This window comes from Molothrus aeneus, chromosome 4, assembly GCF_037042795.1.
Source record: "Molothrus aeneus isolate 106 chromosome 4, BPBGC_Maene_1.0, whole genome shotgun sequence".
NCBI lineage: Eukaryota > Metazoa > Chordata > Aves > Passeriformes > Icteridae > Molothrus > Molothrus aeneus.
This window is the reverse complement of record NC_089649.1, coordinates 41,101,583-41,127,013: the sequence shown is the minus strand read 5'-3', so window position 1 is coordinate 41,127,013 and position 25,431 is coordinate 41,101,583. Positions and strand designations below refer to the sequence as shown.

At 42.9% G+C, this 25,431-nt stretch overlaps 1 protein-coding gene across 1 annotated transcript in view; it reads left to right on the top strand.

The window, feature by feature from the left end:
- The window catches only part of ENPP6 (ectonucleotide pyrophosphatase/phosphodiesterase 6), a 31,114-nt gene extending 11,752 nt beyond the window's left edge, over window positions 1-19,362 (top strand). Inside the window, exons 3-8 of the mRNA XM_066548318.1 lie at window positions 4,844-4,955; window positions 9,185-9,326; window positions 10,220-10,399; window positions 12,666-12,803; window positions 15,663-15,786; window positions 16,627-19,362. Of these exons, the coding sequence (XP_066404415.1) occupies window positions 4,844-4,955; window positions 9,185-9,326; window positions 10,220-10,399; window positions 12,666-12,803; window positions 15,663-15,786; window positions 16,627-16,850 (920 nt within the window). The 3' untranslated portion in view covers window positions 16,851-19,362. The remainder of the gene's footprint in view (window positions 1-4,843; window positions 4,956-9,184; window positions 9,327-10,219; window positions 10,400-12,665; window positions 12,804-15,662; window positions 15,787-16,626) is intronic.
- Window positions 19,363-25,431: the final 6,069 nt, after the last annotated feature.

The following is a 25,431-nucleotide window of genomic DNA, read 5'->3' as shown; positions in this document are numbered from 1 at the left end:
AGGCTGCTTCCTACTGAAGATGTCTCAAGTGATCTAACAGCAAGGCAAATAGTAGGATATACAAATTATACAAGAATGTACGAATTCTTCTAAAAATTTACAAAAATACCTCTTTCTGTAGACTATTCATTTTTAACTACTATTGTAATTGCTCTCAATAGGTATAATTATGTACTGAATAGATGTAACAGCCTACAGAGAGCTGTTGAAATCCAAAAAACCAGTATCACTTTTCATTAAATGCCTTTGGACTTCACCTAGCTCTTCATGTTGCCCTCTGAGCAGTGTTTCCCAGGGAATATATATGTATCCCCTGTATATTTTCACTCTGCCTGCAATTTCTAGCTGAATATTGCAAGGAACAAAAGAGACCCCCTTTCCCCAGTGCTTACACTCCCAAATGTATGCATTGAACTATCTTATGACACAGAGGGGGAATTTTTGCATGGATCTGGCATTTTAGCTGTGGACTGTGACATGTAACTCTGTCTATCCTTAATTATTTATCTGTGATGGCTGACCTTTGGCAAAGCCATCAGCGCTTCAGTTCAGCAAAGGCATGAAGCACATGTTTATTTTCAGGGTACTCATGGTCTCAAAGGACACATTGGCCATACAGGGTCAGACACAGGAAGCAGAGTGAAATGTGGAACTACTGAACTAAAATACAGGGCTGTTGGGCTGCAGTAGGACTCCAGGTATAACTGGGGTGAACAGAAGTCTCTTCAAATGCAACAGCATTTGTTATGTTTTCCCTATGATTTTTTCCCAAGCATTTTCTTGTTCCATAGCAAGGACAAAATCCTTTCTAAAAATTCTACATCTATCATTTTAAAGCTTAAATTCTTAACAAGCCATTTGAATGGGGAGCGATACCAAACAAAATGAAAATAAAACCCCAAGATTTAATAACCAAGGTGAGTAGAGGTCCCACAGGCATTTGTACTGCATATGATCTGCTATTAGTGATTAGCTTTCCAGCATAAATACACACTGCTGCTTAGTAATGAATCTTGCAATTATGATAAAGATCCAAACAGAAAAGTTTGGGAAACTCTTAATAGGAACTGCAATATGTAGCCAAATTCATTCCACTTTGCTCTGGAAGATGCTATTTTCTCTTTAGCTATCAATAGAGACAAACAACATCAATGAACCGTAGCAGGAATGCATTGGAAACACCGGAGTGCTGATTCCCAAGATTAACTTTTACCAGTGTCATTTCCTCCTCAGAGCCAGTTCCAAGCTTTGCAAAGTCTAAACCCAAAATCTGCTGCTTCATTTTCTTCCCTATGTTCCTCTCTCATGTGTAGTCACTGCCTAAAGAAATAAAATCTGGACCCCAGCACACAGGAACACAGAACACAGGAGAGCTCTGGGATGCAAACAATCACACAGCTTTATCTGTGAGCCTAACATAAACCCAGCAAAGACAACTCATGAGCAGAATGCATCTGAGATCTCATGATTCTAGAAGCAGAGGAGCCAAACTATCACCATGCTGGGTGTCCCAAACACCACTTCTGCCAAAACATAAGGCCTTGCCTTGTAGGGATGTTTTTCTCCTTTCTTCATGCTCTGTGTGGGGTGAAAGGAACAGCCTCACCCCCAGGTTGCCTGTCCAAAGCACTGCTGCTCCAGCAGGTGGAGAATGCCCAGAGGAGCGCAAGAGCATCCTGGTCAAAACCTTGGAGTGGTCCTTGCCCTCAGCCCAGTAAGTGCCATCATCCCAGATGCTCAAGCTCCTTCATTTTCCAGCAGCCCATGCAACTACTTCAGCTGAAGTGCAGTGAGAACTTCTCTAAACACTGAAATGAGAGACAGAGGGGCAAAGAAAAAAGATTCTAAACTCAACTTTTGCTATTTAAACATAATATTTACCAGACCATACAGCTAGTCTGGAAAGTTTTCAAAATCTTTTGTTATGACATGAAGTGTCCAACTGTTAAATAAATGTTTAGAAATGTAATTTAAAGCTGGCAGAGATCCAGGTCTCCATGTCAGATAGATAAAGAGGGGTTTATCACTCTGAAAGAAGTCCTTATTCCTGCGCCAGTAGTTCAGGTTTTTAAATAAAGGTTTAGCATCATACAAAACAATGCAGAGGTATCTAGCATTACATCTTAGTAAATACAGCTTAACTATTTGTAGTTTAACCAAGAAAAACTTGGCATTCCCTTTGGCTGCCTCCAAATCTGTTTAAATTTTCTTTCCCATAATATCTAAAAGAAAAAACTTACCATCTGTCCTGGCCTCTTCCAAAATGAAATTTAAATATTAAAGGGTCTTCATAGCCACTATTTTGGACTTGTAACAAGCCTTGACATTAAAAACCCTAATTTAAGTTCTATTCATCATAGAGGCAAAAAAAAAAAAAAAAAAAAAAAAAAAAAAGAAGAAGCACACTTGAAAACCACTATTTCATGGCCAAAATGTTTAAATTATTTCTAATTGTTGCTACCCTGTAGTCTTTTACGTCATGCTCATCACTTGACAACCTAGAAATAGCAAAGATAGCTCAGAAACTTAAATATCCCAGATCCCCAAGAGGTTAATGCTCCCAGTTAAAATTATCTCATGAGTAATTCTGAGGAAAGTTATTTGAGAAAATTACAATCTGATGTCAGTATCTGAAGAAAGAAGAGGCAAAATGATCATATTAGTCACTGGCTATGAGCAGTTATCCAGCTGCAGTTAAACACAAGGTACTTCTAACGACTTTCCAAACACATTCTTAACTTCTTGCCTGTTTTTCAAGACAATCTTGAGCCAGACTCAAGTATGAAATGAGAAATTGGCTCCAAAGTTCCAATTCAGTCCTGAAATACTAGCAAAGCCTGTAGAGGACAACTGCATCACCTCTAGCATCTGAGGTAGCTGAAAGCCCTTGTTTTGCTGCTGGTAGCACCCAGGACACCCCACAAAAGGCTGGATCTCTGAGCCCTCAGGGAAGGGCACTTCCTGGGTACGACTTCAGGCCATTCATGGAATACATTTTTCTGATGATTTGGTTCAGTATCAGCTCAGACCCATCTCTGCTGCACAGTGTAATTTACTGGGGACACTGTGTGCAGATGTAAAGGAGTTTTATTGTGGGGTGACCTAGACAGTCAGTTATTGTCACATAATCTGCTGGCTGCTTATCCAGGCTGCAGACAACTGTCATGGGGAATCATGGTGGAGAGATGAACACTGAGGTACTCTCATGCAGAAAGTGGAAGATTAAGTCCTATGTTTGGGGCAACAGGGGAAGTATGAAAAGTAAGCACCATCTCACAATTTTGATACAAATAAAAATTAGATGTAGCTTCAAGAGTAGGCAAATGTGTTTTTACAGGAAAATAAATCAGTTGACTACATTAGATGTTTATTATTGCAAATAAGCAATTAATCATAACAGATGGGGTCGCTTGAAATGCACAAAGCATGTGGAGACCTGGGAGCTGCTACCACAGGCAGAGACTGAATCTGTCATGTGTGCTATGACCCTTTTACTTTTGGAAAGGATAATTTCCATCTGACTTATCTGGCTTTCTGCAAATCATTGAAGGTTTTAAAAACTTCCTAAGCTTAAACACATAAGTTTTTCTAATTTTTCATAGTACTCTTGAACTATCACATCAGAAGACTCCTAGCCAGCTTGGCCTGCAAGCGGTGTGCTTTTCCCTACGTCCCAGCGCTGCACCTGAGTGATGTGAGCTCATGGGAGCTGAGATGCAAGACTGACAGACTCTCTTTATTGAGTGTCCCAGTAAGCAAACCACTGTAAATCACCTCTCTTGGTAGCTCTACTTGCTCTAGGGCCCTCTCTCTACTTACACCTCCTTCTTACACCCCCAGCAACAAGTCAACATATGACAGTCCTTAATGCATTTCACTTTCCTCCCAAAGGAGAAGCAGAGGGACCCAGATGTATAGATTCAGGCTTTGGCTTAGAGCTGCCTTTTTGACCAGACTGTGTTGCTGTATGCAGAGGCCATTTTGCAAAAGGTGGGGTTTTTTTTGGTTTTGATTCCTCCTTGTGGCCCTTGTTTTCTGATGTATTTCTGAATACATCAGAAAATGTCTAACTGTGATGGGAGGACTCTGGGGTTCTGGAATGATAATTTGCATTAATCTAGTGTTTCTGGAAGCATACTTCTTTTAAATATTAATAGTATTCAGCAGCATAGTAACTGGCGAGCAAAAGGGCAAAGAAACCTCACAAAAACATGTTTTTCTATGTTCAGGGCCATGTTCTCCTGTAGGATTTGTTGCCGTAAATTTTTAGGCCACAAAGCAGACTTTATTTTGCAAGAAAGGCTGCAAGTTACCAAGAGAGTTAATTGGTTTACATTGTTTTAATAGGACCTCCTGGGAAACAGATATAACAGTGGAGAGCCAGTATCACATCATAAAACACAGTTTATAGAGGATATTGCAACGTAAGAGACAGTGTGTCTAACTGGAAAGTATTTGCTGAAGTTTCAGAGAACAATATCTAAATCTATTATGTTGGAAGCCTGGAAATGAGGCTATATGGCCACAGAAGTTAAAATATAAACAAGCTGGTGATTTAGGTGGAAATGGTTTGCCATGAGGGAATCAAGCATTTTATTGTGGGCAGGTCACACAGAGACCTTCCTTTTAGAGAGGGAAATAAAAGAGTCCAATGTACAGTTTGCTACAAGCACTTGTCAAACCAACCTCTCTCCCCTTTTCCCTTGTCAACCACATGGTTTCCTGCAGGGAAGGCATACGGTAAGTAATGTCACAGGGAATTTACAGACCTGAACATGGACACCAGGGTGGGAGGTCTGTGATCAAGGTGAAATAGCAGAGCTTACCACATTTTTGCTCGTAGGTTGCGAGGTGGAAATCCTTGGAGTCAGACCAAGTTACTGCCGCGAGTACTTCAGTGTCCCAACAGACAGGAACTTTGCAGACGCCATCAGCGATGCCCTCGAGTCTCTGTGGTACGTCACGAGATTTTTGCAGTGTGGGGTTTCCTCTCTCTGGGACAAATCTTTGGATTTACTATCAGGGAAATTTTCAGGATGAGCTTTCAGGTAGGAAGATGAGGGCCAAGAGTGCTTTATATAGTATCATCATAGAAACAACACCATAACAGAAATAGACAGTAAGAGTGGAGGGAAAGATGTGCTCCTCTGTTTCTGTGTAGTCTGCAACAAGGAGGAGACATCCTGACTTAACTGCTTGTAATTTGCTGTTTCAAACAACTTCAGGATGAGCCTGTGCATGTCTACTCCTGCAAGAAAAGGGTTTGAAATGCTTGTATTTAGAGAGGGAATTTGGAAAATCTGAAATTCAGCTCCAGTCACTTGTTTATGAGACTGATGGTCTGGCTTTTTCTTCATTTTAGAACATCTCAAGCCAAATATTTTTGGACAGGGCATTCATTTTGTGCAAATATGGGAATAGAATAGAATAGAATAGAATAGAATAGAATAGAATAGAATAGAATAGAATAGAATAGAATAGTTCTGTTGGAAGGGACCTACAACAGCCATATAGTCCAACTGATGGGAATATATCTCTCAGACAACTCCTAGGAAAAATGTATGCTCCAGACCCAGCTTTCAAGTTCCACCATCTCTCATTCAAACATTTACAAAAGACAATTCCAAATAGGGTGTAAAATCAGGGAAGATTGCACCATCATATGCAGCACCAATGTCTTACTTGGGCAATAACTGAGCTCCTCCTTTAAAGCCTTGTTGGTTCCATAATTAATCCAATCCTAGGAAACCCTTCTGCTTCAATACTTGCAACTGCCATAGCAATTTGAATCCAAAAAATTTTGTATTCAGGAGGTGAGTGTTGATTGTTCTTGAAATAAAGGCTCCAAGTTCATGAGAGTGCTGTTGGGGAAGTTGCTCCCAGTTCCACACTGGGTCCTGCTGCACAGAGGCTCACAAATAAGTGTTGTTTGCAGCATGGGCTTAGACAGAAGCTTTCTGAGACCATGTGAGAGGTTTTATCCTGAAATTATTTAGCTTAGATTTAAAGAAAGTTACCTGCATGTGACATGAGGAAGCCATATGTGTCATAGGAGGCTTTCTGGAGCATTTGCAATGCTTTTAATTCAGTGAATAAAAAAGGGAATGGAAGATGTAATACAGACATTGGCTCTGACTTCTGGTGGAAACCCAGAATTAATGTAGAAAGATTTTTGGTCTGGTATCATTTTGGGATGGGTCAAGATATACTTGAAGCTTCTTGCCTGGTTTCTGTGAAGCACAGTATGTAAGGGTGCTCAGTGCTGTTTTTCAGCTCTGTAATTGTGAACACGGTGAAACATGAGGCACAAACTGCTAAAAGTACCAGCACTTCAAGCTGTTATTTTGGGTAGTTGGAGAGTTTCAATAGCTAATTCTGTCCAAGCCACAAGGCTGCCTGTTGCTGTCTGTGGTGGAAAAGGAAAGGAACACAACAGTGTTGGTGGAACAACTTGGAAGAGGTGAAAGCTGATGATTTCAAGAAAAGTGTAAATCCCTCCCACCAAGATGTCATAAATAACAGCTACAGTCTTCTGAAGTGCCCAAATCCCACAGATCATCCCAGTGCAGCAGGAGGTCCTGTCACTGGTGTCTGTTTACACACCATCCCTGGTGAATTTCTTCCTAAGTTCTTTTCATTTGAACTAAGTGCCCTGTATCCAACAAGGTGTGAAAGAGGAAAAATTAATGGTCTTACATAAAACTAATAATCAGGTTTGGGTGTGAATACTGCAGGGACTTAAAGTAAGAAGGGAGGGTAGAGAATGAGAATATTAAAAATCTGGTAGATTTTCCTTATTCTTTCTCTCATCCATCCTCTTTGTTTATTTCTTTAAGATTTAGAAGAAGTTCCATGCTGCTATGCCAGCCCATAAGAAGTAAAGCCTCTGAAATGCTTTTATTGTAGTCATATTCATTTAGGAGGATTTAGCATCTCCAGTAGAAGAGCCTTCAGCTTGTCATCTATATCTTTCACAAGTGCTTTTGACTTCTGGAGCTGTTCAAAGGCTGGCAAATGCAGCGTGTTTCCTTTCCACACCCTAGGTAATTGGAAAAGCCCATTAGGCTGAGACTATCCTTAGCTCTCTGTGAGAAAACAGCCTGTGTAAGGGCAGTCTGTTGCCTGGCAGTCTGTCGCCTTGCTCAGCAGCCCTAATGGCAGGTATTAGTAGTTAAAGAACTGCATTTGTGCTCCCACCATTAGCAAACCTTGCAGGGACTCCAGGGTAAAGTATCTAACTCATCAGGGAGCCACTGAGCTTCTCTTGCAACCAAAGGAAATCAACCTTCAGCAATACTCTCCAGTGTTTTCAAACAGGTGCTTCAAGACCACTATTTGGACCAAGAATATTCAAAACAAAGTCAAGCATCTGTTTTTGGCAAGTGAAACCTCCCTTGAATCTTTTCAACAACTGTAACTTATGGGCTGTTGTAATCGACCTACCTTCCTGGGGAGGTGTCATGAGGTCTGCATTGTACTTGCAAAGTGTGCTGGTAGAATGTAAAATACTTTTTGGTGTTGCCATCAATGCTGTCCAGCTTTCTTCAGCATTCTTTTCTAAGTCATTTATTTGGAAAGTTACTGGTGATGGAAGAAGACAGGACTAACTGAATGCTTCTGTCTAAAGACAGAATACTTCTCCCATACAAGCCATGATAAGGGTTTTCTTAGAAAACTTAGAAAACCCCTTTTTTCCATAGAAAAACAGGCAAAAATGGAAACAAAGTCAAGCCCCAGACATGCTGTACCAAATCCTGCAAACTCCTAAGCATGCTGCATTACTGGAGCTTGTCCCATAGAAGTAATTAAATATTCTTCCTTACAGAACTGAGGTCTCATGGAGAAATCTCACCACAGCCTAAATGAGATCACTTGCTTTATGCAAAAAATCTCTTTCTTAGCTTCTATCTTGGTCAAAATGATAATTTACTTTTAGGTGAGAAGACATAAATTAGTTTACATAGATTATAACACAGGTACTGCAACAGAAGAGAACTATTTCAATAGGTTCAATGACTGTGTATGCAATAGAGAAATTACAGGGTCAAATTTTAGAAAATAATTTATGCCTCATACAGATGGAAAGTAATGCTTAAAATGAAACTGGGAAGACGGGAGTGCCGCTTCATTTAAATTATTTTAAAACCTTGAAGAGTGAGGAACAACACTGTTCTGCAGGACCAGCAGTGGAGAAATTCCCACCCCAGCAGACATCTTCAGCTTCTCACAGGACTGCTCCTCTGAGGCCTTCTACAAACTGAGAAATGCAAATGACAGACCCTAATTCATTCACTCAATCCCTCATCTCTGATTTTGCCTCTTCTGTCCCACTAATTACACCAGACTACCCAGGTGTCTTTAATCATACATGCTGGACTAACAAGTCTTTCTGTAGAGATCTTAATATGGATGAGAGCATGTAATATGGATGGCATGCTCTGCCATATATTAAGTATAACACAAAAAGACTGGGTTTAGGTTCAGGAGTATAGGTTTGTGATTTTATCCACACAACTTCTCTCAGGGAGATTTACAGAGAACAGTAAAGTGGTCATGAAAATGAAATTAAGCACTGATGTGTGCACTATCCCCTTTAATGAGGCTGACAGCAATCAATGCAGAAAAGTGCGATCAGCTAAACTTGTGCAATTTTGAGATTACCTTCATTTCCCTTGCTCATGTTCCTGAATAAAACTCCTTCCGAAAATCTCATCCCAGTTCATACTGCTTGGTATTTTGTAAGGCAGAGCACATCCTGAGTTGACCTCTGTGGTTTGGAAGACCTCACACAGGAGAAAGCGAGAAGTGCCAAACTTTAATTAAAGCACATTTGACTGGTAATTCCCATAATCCTTTTAATAGGGGCATTCAGCACAGAAATCAGAATTTCTTTGTTCTTAAAGGGAAAGCTTCTTTCCTGATTCAAATAGGTTAGTAGAGGAATGCCAGGCCAGCCTGCACATGGCAGTTTCCACCTGCTGCCTCTGATGGGAGTCTCAGGTAAACTCAGGAGACTCTGGGTGTGAATAATGACCTCAGCAGTGCAATAGGTGGTAGGACAGCACAGGCTGGAAGCAGAAAATGGGGTTTTGTGGCTCTACATGCTTGTGAAGACAACAGTGCCAGCAGCCAGGAGCTCTCCATGTGTGTCAGCGTTTCACTCCCTGCTCTCTCCCACCCCCAGCAACAACAGTGCCGAGATGGCCGCAGTGTACTACGAGCGCATCGACGTGGAAGGCCACCACTACGGCCCTTCGTCCCAGCAGCGCAAGAAGGCTTTGAAGGAAGTGGACAAAGCCTTGAGCAACATGATCTCACTCATCAAGGTGAGTGGCATCCATAAACCCAGCTCCTGGGTGCCTTTGGACAAGGCTTTTAAAACTGGTCTTCGTGGCACTGCCCAGAGCCTGTTTAACACCTGTAACTGAATGCGGTGGCTGTAAATTTTTCTTTCCTGAGAAACAGGTTACTGAGTTCATGTGGAAGTCAAGGCACCATTACCCTGATTATTATTTTCATTGATGGCATTATCACCCTCCTGGTGGATTTATACCAGTAGCCCCAGGAAGCCACAAACCAATATACATGTTGCTCTGTTTATGACTTGTGTTGCCAGCTGGACTTCATTGTAGGTGAAGAAATCAAAACTGTGTTTCCTAAGGTTTGTAGAATCAGACTATTAACTTTTATAGCAGCTTTTATGACAGCATTCAGAACTCTGTACTTTAAACTTTGTTTTAAAAAAGCGTTATTGAAATGATTTTCCAGCGAGAAAATCTTTTGGGTAAATGGCAATTCTATGAATATTTCTGACAATGATAAATGCATGTTGGAGTTTTTATGTGTTTCAGTGAAGAGAGGAATATGCATCTTCAATTTCACTAAATATTAAAAGCTCTAATGCTAAGTGCTCATGTTTGGGAGGGAAAGAGAGAAACACCCCTTCCACAAGTGGTATCATAGCAAAATTGCTGCGCAGACTTGTTTAGGAAAAACTCTGGTGCTAACCTCTCAGACTCTTCCAGAGCAGCAAGTAAAAGTGGGTATCCACCATTATGGGTGGTGGCAAAGCACATTGCAGGACATTGATGGATGTGATCCTTCTGGTTAATTTCCACAGAAACAGTGGAGGTCAAAAGGTGATTTACATTTTCCAGCAGGCACAGACAGTGCCAAGCTCTTACATGGCCCTAAACGTTATCATACACTTTCCTCACAGAGCAAAGGCCTTCAGAATGATATCAACGTCCTCCTCTTCTCTGATCATGGGATGACAGACATCTCTTGGGCAGATAAAGTGATTGAGCTGAAAAACTATATCAATATGAGTGACACCATACAAATGAAAGACCGAGGTCCTGTTGTGAGCCTCTGGCCAGCTCCAGAGAAGCATGCAGAGGTGAGTACAGCCTAGTTGTAACCCTCAGTTTTGTGTTTTCTCAGTTTTTATGCCAGTTGTGTCTTCTGTTTTCTCTTAACATCCAAATACTGCTCTCAGAGATGTGTGCAAAAATCAACTCTTATCAGGAGTCAGACTTGGATCCTGTGACATCCTTGTGATGCTGGTTTCTGAAGGAAAGTAACACCAGGCAAATTAAAAAGCATGAACTTACACTGTTACATGGCAAGGACACGTGCTTTTAAACTCCACCCTCATTAGCTTCTGATAAATAGCTAAAAGATTTTAGTTCAAAATGCACTTTTAGGATTTTATATATATTAGTCAATTTATTGACACTCTAGCTAGGATGTTCAAACCATCTGAAGCAGGTTCAGGTATTTATATTCCAGTAAACTTTCACTGAAGAACCAACTCCATTAGACCAGAATTGCAATATTGTCCTTGGAGGAATTTTTGATGAAGCATGTTGGATTGAGTCAACCATAAAAGCTCAGTGCTAGAGCTTCAGGGTTTTGAGGGATAAATTAAAACAATAGAGAAAAGATTTGAAAACCACTTGAAAAGAATTAAAATGTAATTTCTCTGACTAATAGACAAGTACATTATAGTTTAACCCAAAACCAATGCATGAGGAGTCATTACTGCTGTTCTCAGAATATAGATGAGTGGATGTACAAAATGGGCAAGCTGTTCCCCAGGCAAATAATTTTGGTTTCTACATTATATTTTATCCAGTTACAGTATATTGTAGCCTGTGCAATTTTTAAAAGAGAATATTTGCTGATCTTTGCACCCAATCTCTTTAGGAATTTTGTGTCTGTGATATTGTGAACATTTCAAATTAGTGCCAGAACTGAAAGTTGTCTTAGAGGCATGAATGAGCAATTCACTCTCAAGTGCATCACAGGAGATCACAGCATTGATGTGCTTAACCCAGAACTCCCTGGTTTTGTAGGCCAGACCTTCAAACAAAGGCAAGTTGCAACTTCACACAGCCATAGGGTTTCATCCAACAAAGCTCTTTAGCACATGCTTCTCTCTTGTTAAACACCCTAATATTCCTAAGGAGAATAAAGTACAATGCCTTATACTATTGTTTTGTTTCCTTCCTTCATTTCTTTTTAGGATTTCTTACTGGAGGGATGCTTTTTAAGCAAAATGAAGTTGATTTTCAGTTTCCCAATAGCTAGATTCTCTATTTCTAATGAATTTTAAAGCGCTATGTTTATGAGTTGGAGTATATTATAACATAGTGGTTATCATCTCTAAGAATTACCCCATTTCAAAGCACCAGTACTGGTGACCACACTCTAGCCCTGGTCATGGTGGGAGAAATTGTGTCATCACACCCTGGTGCTGTCTTTATGGTCACTGCACATCAGTGCACATACCTGGCACACATATACACACAAGGGTGACTTAGCTGAAAGGCTAGTGAAGAACCTTGCATTCTTTGAAGAACTGAGCTATTTATTCCTGAAGATTATTTATATTTAACTTATTAAAGAACAATATAGAGTCTGGAGGCTCCAAGAGCTGCCTTCTCTTTGGCATATGAACATCTTTTCCAGGCATTTAAAATCTATTTACTGAATAATTTGTGGTGCAATGACATTTGTGTGATTATATTCCAGACAGTATAATTAATATTAATAAACCACTTGTATGGCATTGTGCAGATTCAAAGCTGCAGGCTTTGGCTAATTAATCTCACATCAGATAACTAACGAAGCAGATAACTGAGCACTATCAATCCCTTGATAGTGATTGACTGGGTGAGTGCAGAAACACAGGTGAGGTGACATTCATTCTCCACTCAAGAGCACAGAGGGAATGAGTGGCAGACAGTAAAGATGGTATCTCTTTTCCATGCCTGTCCACAGTCCACATGGTGCCCTTGAGTGTCTCACCACTTCACTCACTGCCTCCTGTCTCCACAGGTGTGGTTTCTCCTGGTCTGTTTCTGTAGGCTGGTACACTCACATGTATACATTTGTGAACATGTGTATTATAAATACACACAATACATGAATTCATGCATTCCTATGTGTTTATGATTCGAGTTTTTAGAATCCCCTAAAACACACAGGCAGGTTTTGTCCAGCCATGATCTTTGGACAGGCAAAGTCCTGGTGTGAATGTGCTGAGGATTAACCATTACAGAGGATTAGCCATTCTGCAAATCCAGGTGTTTCCATGTACCCATTAGTGTTTTTATGATCTTTACAGCCAGATGGTGTCCTAACATTCATTTGTTTTGCAGATATATCAAAAACTAAAAGCTGTGGAACACATGGATGTTTATAACATACAGGATATTCCAAACAGGTTTTTCTACAAAAAAGGAAAATTTGTGTCTCCACTAACTCTCGTGGCTGAAGAAGGATGGTTCATAGTAGAGGTAAAGTATAGAAGAAAAATACTTAGACAGGAGCGTGGAAAGGTGCAATATATTACTGATCATTGAGTTAAAGTCAATGGGCTGACTACAAAACAAATGTCAAATTCTGCTGTGTGCTTAAAAGAACTTAAATGTATTGCAGCTATCCTAAAGGCAACCAGTTAAATAGTCAAGGTGCCTCTTTTTTCTCTGTTGTCATAAAGCAGTAGTTCTTGTATTTCACATTCCAGTTTTGTTGCTTTACTCTTCTTCTCCCCCCTTGCCATCTACTTTCATTTCAGACAAAAAGAGTGTTTCCATTTCAAGTCCTTACTATCCTCCTCCTCCTTATTATGCTTCATTCAGCAATTGTGGCAATTTTTCCCTCTGCCTGGCTTTCCTCCCATCAGACTGTCCTGAAAAATGCCCCATTTCTCCCAAGCCCACCAGTCTCAAAAGGGTCAGACTGGAGATTTACTCCTCAGAGATTCCCATGCACACACTGAAAACCTGGGAACTTGTTAAACAGAGAACACAAACATGAAGAGATTTTTCATACTAACTTATTTTTTTACTATGAATTGTTGTTGTTACTTTGTCCTCTTGTCACCACTGGGCACCACTACATTACAGATACTAATTGCAGCTCAGCACAGCTCAGAGGGTGAGACAAGTGTGTATTTTTTAAGGAGGTAAACTGAGCAGTGTATTAAGTGATTTGCCCGAGGCCACACATGAATTCAGTAAGTTGGCAACAGAATCACGGAGTCCTGGGTTTCTTTTGTGTCCCAGAATAGTCAGTGCACTTTGTTGCCTTGTAGGTTATTGTAACTCAGCTCAGCACCTTTCATGGCCTTCAGAGCTACTGCTCACCAAGCTTTGCTCAGTCCACACTACAACATTTCTCACTAGCCAACATGAATTTAGCATAATAGCTTCTACAGCTGAATAAAAATGCACCTCTAGAAAAACCTGATGGCTTTTGAATACAGCTGGATGAGTACCACATTTCTGATAAAAAAAAAAGTATAAAAAACCAGAGTTAAGACTGAGACAGGTAAAGTAAGGATCTGAAACATTTTTCTCCAAAATTACTTTTAAAAAATACAACTAAACTCTCTCGTACATAAGTTCAAAATAGAACGTTTTTACATATTCTGTAGAAAATAAAAAAGCACTTTAAAAATCATTGAAAGTCTGACAAACCTTAATAACAGTGCAGCAAACACTGCTGCTATGATAATTATTTCTGTCTCTCTGCCCATTCCTTCCCATTGTTTCTGATTTTCAAGAATGTCCTCTCATTAATGCTGTCAGATTTTCCTTCTCTTCAGTACATTTTCATTATCTGTGAATGGGATATGAAAATGAAAGTTTCCTGTCATATTTTTAAAGAAATTATTGAGCCTTTTATTATACTTCCTGCCCAAACCAGTGAAGAGAGGATATGCAGCTCTTCCCTGTCATGCTCCCAGGGCTTTTTAACTCTCTGTTAGCTAATGGATAGCTAAAACCTCTTTGAAAAAGGGGATTTTTTTGATGGTGGTGGCTTTTGAAAGAGACAAAGGAGGTGTATCTGGAAAGTTGTTTCCCTCATCACGGAGCATAGGAACTGAAGCCCATCTATGTTTTGGTTAAAGCAGGATGAGGAGGGATTTCGTGCTGTATCAAAGCTGATCTGCTCATATGCCATTGTTCCTTTCACATGAGTGAGTGGTCCCCATCCTTTGGGCATTGCACACTCAATTTTCTTTCTTAAGAAGATAAAAATCAGACAAAAGAAATGTTTATAAAAGGAAAGGGATCCTCATTTAATCTGTTTCACCATCTGCATGAGCTGCAGCATTTGCCTGAAGTGGGAATGTGGGAAACTCTTTTGGGGCATCTTCTGTCCTTCTGTACCTGAGTGAGAAGGCTAGACCTGGACACTCTAGAGGACTGTGCAGCTCCTTCTCTGTAATTATCAGAGAAATTAGTGTCATGGGTCTGTTGAACTGTCAGTTGATGGTCTTTGTCTAAGTGAAATTCCTGCCACAGTTTTGGGATAATGTGGAGTGCCACATCTGTCTGCTGCTATCCCTAAGGAGCACAGGACAGGAGAAACTCATGGACAGGTTGGTCTAGCATTTGATCAGCCCCTAGGGACTGCTGCTCTGACAGATATGGCACTGTTGTAGGTAACAAGCTGTTGATACAAAGCAGAAGAAAGTAAGGAAGGAATTTAAGAGTATATCTTAAGTGCAGTATGGGCTAGGAAGAACAAGATTTATAATGATAAATTAATAAAGCATAGATCCACTGAGCAAGGAAATAAAACAGAGCACAGGCCACAGAGAGTGGGACTGTCTCAGGTTAGAACCAGTGTTCCCTGGAACAAACCTCATTGCTTTAATATAAAAACAAGTGGGGAGAAGAAATAATGATTAGAAAATATCTAGTAGGGGGAATATTTATATTATTAGGCTGAATAGTCAAATGGAGCAAAAAATTACTTATTTTTTTAAGGTGTCAATGGCATGTGGGACAGAACAACTCCCACGGAAGTGCATGGTGCTGGGTGGGAGGGCAGTGCTGCAGGCATGGGGAGAGGGACAGCACCTTCCTTACACAAGTCACATACGACTGTGGTACTTCGTGTTTGTGGCAGAAATCTACATGGGTTGTCCTCCCCTCCCTGAGGAGGGGGAGGTGGTTACTCACTGAGGCAGCAAAGCCTGTCAGGAGGGTTCACCCCTCCTGGGCATGAGCTCCTGTGCAGGTGACAGCACAGTGTGGGGCCTGAAGGGGTGGTACAGCACATGGAGACACAGCATGGCACCCCACAGTGCCCCAGCACAGCCCAGCAGGCAGGCAATAACCTGCTCCACTGTTGTCACCCAGAGCAGGGACAAGCTGCCCTACTGGGAGAACGGGACGGGGAGGAAGGAGGCCTGGCAGAATGGCTGGCATGGCTACGACAATGAGCTCATGGACATGAGAGGCTTCTTCCTCGCATATGGCCCAGGTACAGTGCCACCATCCCTGGTGTTCCACTTCCCCTGCAGCCCCATGGTCCTCACCCCTGCAGCCCTGCAGCCCCTGGCACATCAGGACCCCAATGTAGCACTCTGCGACACCCAAAAATTACAAATAGGTGGCAGGATTTCCTCACAATGGAGGGGTTGTTGCACTGCATCTATTTTATAGCTGAAGAAACAGGGCAGAGAGATATGAAGGGATTTAGTCAGCCTCTCTCTGATGTCCCAGTGCAGTTACGAACTCTTTGCCATATTTTCCTAAATTTTGGCCAAAATTTTCAATTCTATTTGAAACGCATGAATCCTGCTTTTGTCAGGGAATTCAGACTCGCTACAGCAGGGCACTTTTTTTGGGAAGGTTGCAGCATACCTCACCCATGTGTCTGATGGGCAGACACATAACTCCTGGTTTCTACTTCATCAGGCCCTTTAAACAGGGCAGAGCACCAGGCAGAGCACCAGGCAATCGTATTGCACCAGTGAAAGCAGAATGTGCAATACAATTATGTCAGGCTATTACACCTATCAAGCACATGCAAAGTGTGCTTCTAATTTGCTTCCAAATTACACATGCAAGCACATCTAAAGTAACTCCTGTACTTAAAACTTCAGAGCTTTCTTTAGTTTTTATAATAAAATTGGCCTAGAAGTAATAATAATGAATAAAATTGTTTAAATTAATGTTTTTGCTGAGCTATGCTCTAAATTGTATAGCATGCCACATCCCAGCCTGGTGGGTCAGTCCCAAGAAAGGCAAAGGAGCCCTTGCCTCACAGCACCCCACATTCCAGGGTTGCCTGATGCCAACTCCTCTCTTTTGCCTGCAGATTTCCGATCCAACTACCGAGCGCCTCCCATCAGATCTGTGGATGTTTACAACATCATGTGCAGCCTGGCAGGAGTACAGCCACTGCCCAACAATGGCTCCTGGTCCAGGGTGGAGTGCATGCTCCGAAACACAGCCCCCTTGGCACCACTCCCCCCGCGCAGCAGCTGTGTCCTGGCACTAGCTCTGCTCTCCCTGTTCTCCAGGCAGATCTCCTTACTGTGATCCCTGAACAATGTCAGTCAGTGTCACCAGCAACTCCATCCTTCTCTGTTTGTTTTTTTAAAAGTTCTTCATTTGAATAATAGCTTCATTAATAGAGGACTGTCCCCCACTCCTCCATTGTGCTCCACCAGGCATGAATCTGACCCATCCTGCATTTATAATGGTTTTAACATGAAGCCAGGTTTTGTGCTGCTCCAAACACAGCTAGGGACAATGGTGTCACTCACCTAGATTTACAGCACTGGCAGTGAGGGCACAATCCTGGCTGGGTGTCCACAAAGTTTTCTGGTGGGTGCACATGGGGATCTCTGAGCATCAAACACATCTCACCCCAGCATCTTTCACTGAGGAGCTCACTCTGGTTGGCCATACTGAGAAGTTCAGGAGTGGAGACAACCTCTCTGTGTGTAGATGGGATCATCCTGGTTCACCCCTTCATCTCCAGCTCCAGCAGCAGCAGAGCCCCATCTTCTCCTCACAGCACCAGCCAAGCCCTGTCTATACAGACACAGTCCTTAAAGAGCCAAGAGCTTTGCTAAGGGACCATAATGCTGAGAGAGGTGGGTCAGCAGGAGAGCAGTGAGAGCATCCTACTTCTCTCAGCCTTTCCTTCTTTATTTTCACGAGTCCTGGCTCTGCCCATTTCCAGGGCCAGGCTTTCCTCACAGACCACAGTGGAGGGAAAGGCTGGGAAAGAAGAAAGTGACAGAAATCCTCCACTTCAAAGCCAGTGGGAAAATGAATAGACATCTGGACACACAAGGGTCAGGAGAACATAGGATGAGGAAGCCTGGCATTTAACAGCCTCTCTGCTTTTCCTGGTCAAGATAATATCATCTGATCATGTTTTATACCCAATTGCATTTCTGAAGTTTTTTCAACATTTACTGCTCTTTTATCTGCTTTTGCTCTCTACAACTCTGCCTGGTCATCAGCACATTTCCCTTTATTCTGCAGCAGGGAGAGAGGTCTACACTGATAGATCTCCCACCCTCCCAGCTAATCCAGGTGATTTTTTCCACCATGGGCTACCAAGCACAAGCAAAGTTGTAACGACAAAGTTAAATTAAACAGCAGGAGAGGATAGAGCTGTTGCCAGAGGTGCCTTTGGGAGTGCACAGCGCTTTATCTGATATACCTCTGAACCAGGAGCTTTCAGCAACAACTGCCTTTGGAAGGACTGAGGTCCCTCCCCATGTAAAACAAACCTCTAGGACTCACTACTCTTCTGGATCCAGGGACAAGCACAACTCTGGTATGTGTGCTACAGTGCATTTAAGGGTGAATGATTACACTGGAGGGGGGGAAAAAACAAACACCAAATTAAACTTGACAAAAGACTTCTGTAATAGCTGTAAAGATTTATGTAATGTGTTATTAAAGCTCAAGTGAACCATCAAATCAGTTGGGAGAAAAATGGAAAAAATCAGGCTTTGTTATTAGACTGTTGAGTATAAAAGGCAATTTAGTGCTTTCGAAGCATTTGCAGTAACTGTAAAACAAGCACCTATTGTTCAGAGTTCCCTGTTGCTCTTTAATGGACCAGGCTCAATGAAATCACTGGAGCACATTTTTAAAGAAAAAAAAAAAGAAAAAAGAAAAAAAGAAAAAATTAAGTCAGCTCACAAGATAACTAAATTACCAAGTTTTATCTGAAAATCATCAGGTTAAGATGCCATCAGTGCCTGCTAACCCCTCCACAACATGCCATTTTAAGTCTTACCAGAGAGCAGAAGCCAAGGTCTTCTTACAGAAGAAATGTTTCTAAAAGTATAAGGGTACATTCAGCTCCTCAGTTATACAAACAGAAACTGAAAATAACAAATTGGATCCCTTGAGTTGTTCCATGGATGGGCCATGACACATGAAACCAACACTGATTCTCGTGAGTACTTTGTGTAACTCATTTTTGTCAGGGTCCACATGCAAATTCTGAAGGGTAAATCCAATTGCAATATTATTTGTTTGACCTTAATGCAAGCCTTGTGTGTATGGTAAAAGATACTTGGTCTATAAAAGCAAAATTTGATGGCAGACCTTCAAGAAGCTCGCTAGCTTCAGGAGAACTACAGCTCATTATTTTTTGGAAATTGCATCTTTCTTCCTCAGAAATGTCATACCTCTGAATCAATTCACATTATTCTCATTCAAAAATCAAGTGTCTTAACTCTCGCCTATTTTTCTGTATACTATGCAATGGAGGTGGGTGTATTTTAAAACCTATTTCTGAATGATGTTTTTATACAATGACTGATTGTGAATGAGTGAAGAATTCTAAAAATGGTGTTAGAAAAAGCACTTCTTTGTAAATACTGTACGATTTTTGAAGAAAAAAATAGCCCAAAACCTTCCCTTCAACACTTTGCCTTTCTTGTCTAATTGCTGCATCAAAGTGTGATAAACAGTGTTTGAAGCTTGTGCTGATTAATTATCAGAAAGACGAATGATAACATTGTTTAGAAATGGCAAAGTTGTCAGCATGTAAATTAAGGACATTAAATGCATCACATGAGATGATGTAGCTCTTATATGCAGTCCTTTTTTCCAGATGTATTTCATTATTTAACGTTTTGAACATCCATTCAGGAGCACATCATTCCCACTAGGCAATGGACATGACAAGACATTTTGCACTTCTAAGAAGAGAGGTGAGCCCTGGATGTTCTCTCCAGACCCACTTCTCTAAGCCTCCTGTGTCACCATCACATCAGCTGCTTGCACAGAAATTAAGAACACTGTCCCTGCTATGAGGGTGCACTAGGCTCAGGCTGTCTAGAGCCCCCCTTTCCCAGTGGGAGATGGCGCAAATGTCAACAAGACCTCAAAAACCAACCCTAGAGGCCTCAAGGACAAGGGGGCCCTACTCTACTCTAAGCTCCACAAACCAACAATGTCCATGGAAGAGACTAATTTAATAGAAACAAGTCTCCAATCCTACCCAGTAGAATTTATCTCCTTTTCCTTATATTAACTGACCACAGAGCAGGGAGTGGATGATGGAGGAGGACCAGTGCAGGTATGCCAACAAGTCCTTTAATTCCCAGCAGGACTCCCTCTGAACCAGGAGCATTGCCAAGGTCTGCCAGAGATGCTCCCCTCATGTTCCATGAACATGGGTCCTCAGGAAAGGGAGGTGCTGAGAGACTACCTGCACAGGAATAAGTCTGTCAGCTCCCCATAACAGTGCCAAAAATGGCATTTTCACAGCTTACTAAAATGAGTCCATTTTACCAATGACCTTGGTGGCCATGCAAGTGGCATGGCTGGCTAAGCCTCAGCGGGTGAGCCTTCCAGCATCCCTCTGGATGCAGCCTGCATTGCCTGCACAGACTGCAGCACCATGGAGACACTTTCCATTGGCCCAGACACTACCCTTCACAAGTACAGAGACTTTGCAAATAAGGGGTGAATGAGAGGGTTTTGCGGTGCAGGTCATCTTCCTTGTCTCCTAACTAATACATCTCAATACATCACAAAATCAGAGTATTCTGAGTTGGAAGGAAGCCGCAAGGATCATCAAGTCCAACTCCTGGCCCTTCACAGGACCATCCCCAAGAATCACACCCTGTGTCCAGCAGTATTGTCCAAATGCTTCTTGAACTCTGTCAGGCTTGGTGCTGAGGCATCTGTCAGATGTTAGCCCATACACCCCAGGGGAGTTGCAGACCAAACAAGCTCTGGCCACTGGGAAGTGAAAGGCATTGGAAAAGCTCCATGTAACATTTCCTCGCCTTCTTTTCCCTGTAGGGCTGTAGCAGAGAGGGCAGGTAGCAGCAAATCCAACTGGAATTTTTTAAGAAAACATGGCCTAATGAGGAGGAAGGTGTGAAACCCTGTATTTTAGCATAAGAAGTCTTTTAACAGCTGTTTTAAAAGACAACTGTCACATACACAGAAAAACATTTTTTGTGTAAGTATTGAAACAAATCTAAGTTAAGGCAAGGTTCAAAAATAAGAACATTTCAGAATTACAGTTGACTGAACACAGTAATTCTCCAGCTTCATAGAGATGGACTGCATGGATTATATGGACTGTATGGATTATTCTGGTATTTCAAATACATGGAAATTGATATGGACTTAAGAACCAGTTGAGGTTGTCCCAAAGCCGTATCAATTACACCAGTTCAGGCCTGCCAGCCCAGTTTCATCAGGAAACCACTGTGAGCGGCCAGGCGGCCTGCCCTGCTCTGTCCCACCGCAGCCAGGTGTCTGTCTGTCCGACATGCGGAACGCCTTGAGCAGCCGCAGCACCGCACCAAGGCTGCTGCGGGTCTGCTGCCCCCCGCTGGGCCCGCTCCAGGAGCTCCACGTCTCTCACGTACCGAGGAGCCCAGAACAGGACACAGATTCCCCCACACGCCGCCTGTCCCCCTCTCCTGCCCATTCCCCGCCCGCCAGGCGGGGCCGAGGCCGCGGCCCTGAGGGAGGGCGGGCGGGCGGGCGGGAGGAGCCGCGGAGCCCGGCCCGGCCGCGCCCCCTGGCGGCCCTGCCGCCAACCGCGCCTTGGGACAAGCGTGATCCGTACCTTGGTGAGGGGAGGAGGGACTGGGACTCTCCTTCCCTCTGCGACTCTCACCGCAGCTTTTCCTCGTTCTCCCCTTTAACTCTCCTGGTACCCTTTGCGCTAGGGCCGATTCCTCCTCACCCCAAACCTGCTGCCTCCATGTAGCACTCTGAGCTAGCTTCCCACCTGCTCCTGCTTCCACGGGAGATGAGTGGGCAGAGCAAGACCTTCGTGTGTACATGGCCCTAAATGATCCAAGAGAGGAACCAGCTGGATGTAATCCCCACTCTCAGGACTTGGGCTGCGTCTCCAGCTGCTTTTGTTGTCATTGTAGTCTGATCCCACTGGTGGGGAACAAAACACATAAAAGCAGGGAGGGGAGGGGAGGGGAGGCGAGCAGGGGGGTCACCCACCTGTTGCTCTGCTACTTGTGTCCACTTGAAGCTTGGCTCGAACGCAGAATCCTTGGGTCAGATGTCCCAGCAGTGCCACACTGCAAACTCTGAGCCTTTGTCAGCACAGGGGAACTCGGACTACAACAGTCACAGGTAGCAAAGAAATGGAAGAATGGGCTGAGGTAGAGGAAATTCAGTGCCCACTTTCCACACCAGCACAGATCAGGGCTTAGCTGAGCTCCAGGGAGTTGATTTTGATCCTCCCTTGGTCTCAGCAAATGAGGCATTTTAGTATTGGGATTGTATCTGTCTTCAGGAGCAAGGGACACCAGTGCACGCATAGAGGATGTTCCTCCGTCCCTCACCAGCCAGCCAGCCCCAGAATGTCAGCATTCTCTGCTGGGAACACGACCAACCAAATTTCTGTGGCTGCCAAAATGGGCATTGACAGCTCTTGAGCAGACCTCTGCTTTTCCCAAGAAATTAATAATACACTAAAACATTGCTCATCACTTAGACACATTGTTCAACGAATATTAATTAAGGCACAAAATTGGCTGGGGACTGTGATTTCTTCCTTGCCAGACAGAAAAAGGGAGGCTGAGGTGGTATCAGCTGTTGCAAAGTCTTTGGAGCATAGGTCAGGCTTGCAGGGGATCATCCACAATCCCTACTGAACACTCAGCCTGCTGCTCTCACTGGGCTGCCTCCAGGCAAAGGCTTCACATAGGTGTATATAACCAGGCCATGTGTCCATTAGAGGCACTTTTAACCTTTCTTCAGCAGCCCCACGTGCTGTTCATCCTACAACACTGAAACAAGCAGTGCATTGGCATGCACTGTACCCCCTGTTCAGGTTAATTTTAGCCCTGCAAGGACATGACCATACCAAGGGACTCAGCAGGAGCCTGCTTCTGATTCCTGAGAGGTGCCTCACACCCTCTACATGATCCCTGGGCAGAAGGAGGCTCTGACAAATTGAAGATTAATTTTTTTGGAAGGGCTTATTTGCCTCCCAATGTATCCATCCACCCACCCATCCATCCATCCATCCATCCATCCATCCATCCATCCATCCATCCATCCATCCATCCATCCATCCATCTGTAAATTGCACACTCCCTTGATACTTCTTCCATGCACTCCATACTGGCGGAGCTTTGGTGTGCATGACTTTGTGCCCTTGCTTTCCATGGTAGGCATCAATGTGGTTCTCATCTTACAGCTCATTCATTGTCCATGAGAATGTGAGGGCTAAAAGAGGGGTAATCCTGCTGACCCCATCTCAACTGAGTAGATTCTGTAAGAGAGAGGGATAGCAGCCCTTGCACATCCATGGAGGGATTCTCCAAGAACAGCTATAACAAGGAAATAATTTTGGTCTTAAAAACTAAGATTTTGTAGTAGTCTTCAAATAGCAGCTGTGGAAGAAGACCAAAAAAAAGCTGAATGTTTTTTAAGGTAGGATTCAAGCAGTTTCTGAGCTGGATTATACAAACTGCTTGCTTACACTGCTGCAGAGGCTGGGTGAAACACCCTGAAATATTCCCTCCTGCCTTAATCTCAAGTGGTTCCTTACAAGAACACTGCTGACAGAGAAAAATAACTATTTTTCCCCCTCTAAACAGAATAAAATTGTGAGGGCACTGAGCTTTCTTTGCGTTTCATACAACTTCTTTTGTCAAGAACAAATGGGACGAACAAACCCAGGTCCTACAGAGAAGAAGATATTTAATATCCATAAGGTGGGGAGCTTTCCAGCAGGAAAAAACTCAGCAGAAATAGCTGAGTGCCTGTAAAGGCCTAGCAATTAATCACGCACTTGAAGAAATACAACACGCTCATAGAGGCTGAATTTTAAATGCTTGCTGCTCCGGTTTGGACAGTGACAAATTAAGGCCCCCACAAAAGCAGGTGTGATTCTTGAAAAAGCCCTCTGAGGGCAATTAAAAATGGGAAACCAGCTGGTAACTGTGCAGATGTGACAGCTAGGGCAGCTCAGGAAATTAATACAAAGGAGGAGGATGGAGGAATAAATGGTGTAGGAGCTGAGGCAATAGAAACAGGACCCGCTCTCCACAGGGGGTTGCTCCATGGCAGGTGAAGTGCCTCATCATGTGGGATGCACAAAGGGGGACAGCCACGTATCCCCATTGCCCTGGAGAGCTGCCAGAGACAGGCTTCAAATGAACCCCACACTGAAGGACCCCAAAAACCAGAGGAGCTCCTGCTTTGTGTGTCACAGAGTTTCCCCTGGTGCCCAGGGGACAGTGGCATTCAAGGATGTCTGAAGCAGATGGCCTGGGCACATCTGAAATTGTCTGTGGTACCCTCTGATGGAAATGGCAAGGGATGAGGTCAAGGGTGGATTTTCCCAAATCAGCTTCAATGAGCTCCAATCCAACAGGTAATATCCAGCCAAGTTTCACATACAGTGCTTCATTGTTCTGGTCAGTTAATTGTCTCCAGTGTTCACTGTTCTGAATCAGTCAAGAAAATGGTAGTTTGTCCCATTGAAAATACAGCAAGTAATTCAGACACATGACAGATTATAAGGACATTCCATTAGGAGTACCACTGAGGAAGTGTGAGCAAAATTATAAACAGTGCTATGCAAACAAACTGTGTATAAGTACAAGCCAGAGCTCCTCATCCCATTTGGAAAATGATGTCCCCATGATTTTCATCACAATTGCTCAGTGCTGTTCCTCACACGTCTACTCCTACTCTGCCTTCCTCCACACATCCAGTGTGTGTGAGGCATCACTGGGACAGAATTTACCTTCTGCCAAAGTGCAGGCTGGGGGACTGGTCCCATCAGTCTATTCTTCTAAAGTAGTTTGTTGATAAAAATATCTTTCCTGTTGTGAATTCTATGGACTATTTCTCAGAAAAAGCTGTCAGCACAGATCATGATACATTACTTTTTTGGTTGGTTTTTTTCACTCCTTGTCCATAGGAAAGGTGTATTCCTGTTAATGTTAAGCTTTGGCATCCTTCTAGGAAGATGAGCAAACAGTATTTTATTTGAGACTGCTGATAAAAGGGCAGAGTAGACAGGTTCTTACCAGTCTCAACTGGCAATAAATAAAAAGATCTCTCTAGTGAAGAGCTGCTCGGCCACTTGCTTGGCTCTGTGAAGCTGAGCATTCTCTTCTCTCTTGAAAAAAAAAATAAAATTCTTGTTTTGTGGGACCTATTTCCAGCACAGTGTTGACAGCGTGAAGCATAGGAAATTTTCTGTGTAAAAGGAGCTCTCTTTCTGTGTTCCCCTTCAACACTTGCTGCTTGTCACCAGTGTGGGTCATGACAGTCCTAACAGTGCCATCCTAGCCAGAATGCCAAATAATAAGGCAGGAGGGCAGATTCACTGTAAGAAAGTACCATCCACAGTACCTCAGTACCTGGGCACAGGAAGTCATTGCAGCACAGAAACCCTCTCTAGCCTAGCAGCTTTTATATGATAAACACACCCTAAGACTGAATAACTTTTATAACAAGCTCAGCAACCAGGGTCTCAGCCAGGGACAAGGGCCCCAGCTGGCCAGGAACAAACCCAGCCTCAGAAAGCAGGAATTTTTTGCCAAAAATGCTGCAAGGGTGGGAGAAAGGATGCAACCAGAGAGAGCCGTGAACACAGCCTGAGGCTGTACTGAGCACACCACCAGCAGCCACAGGG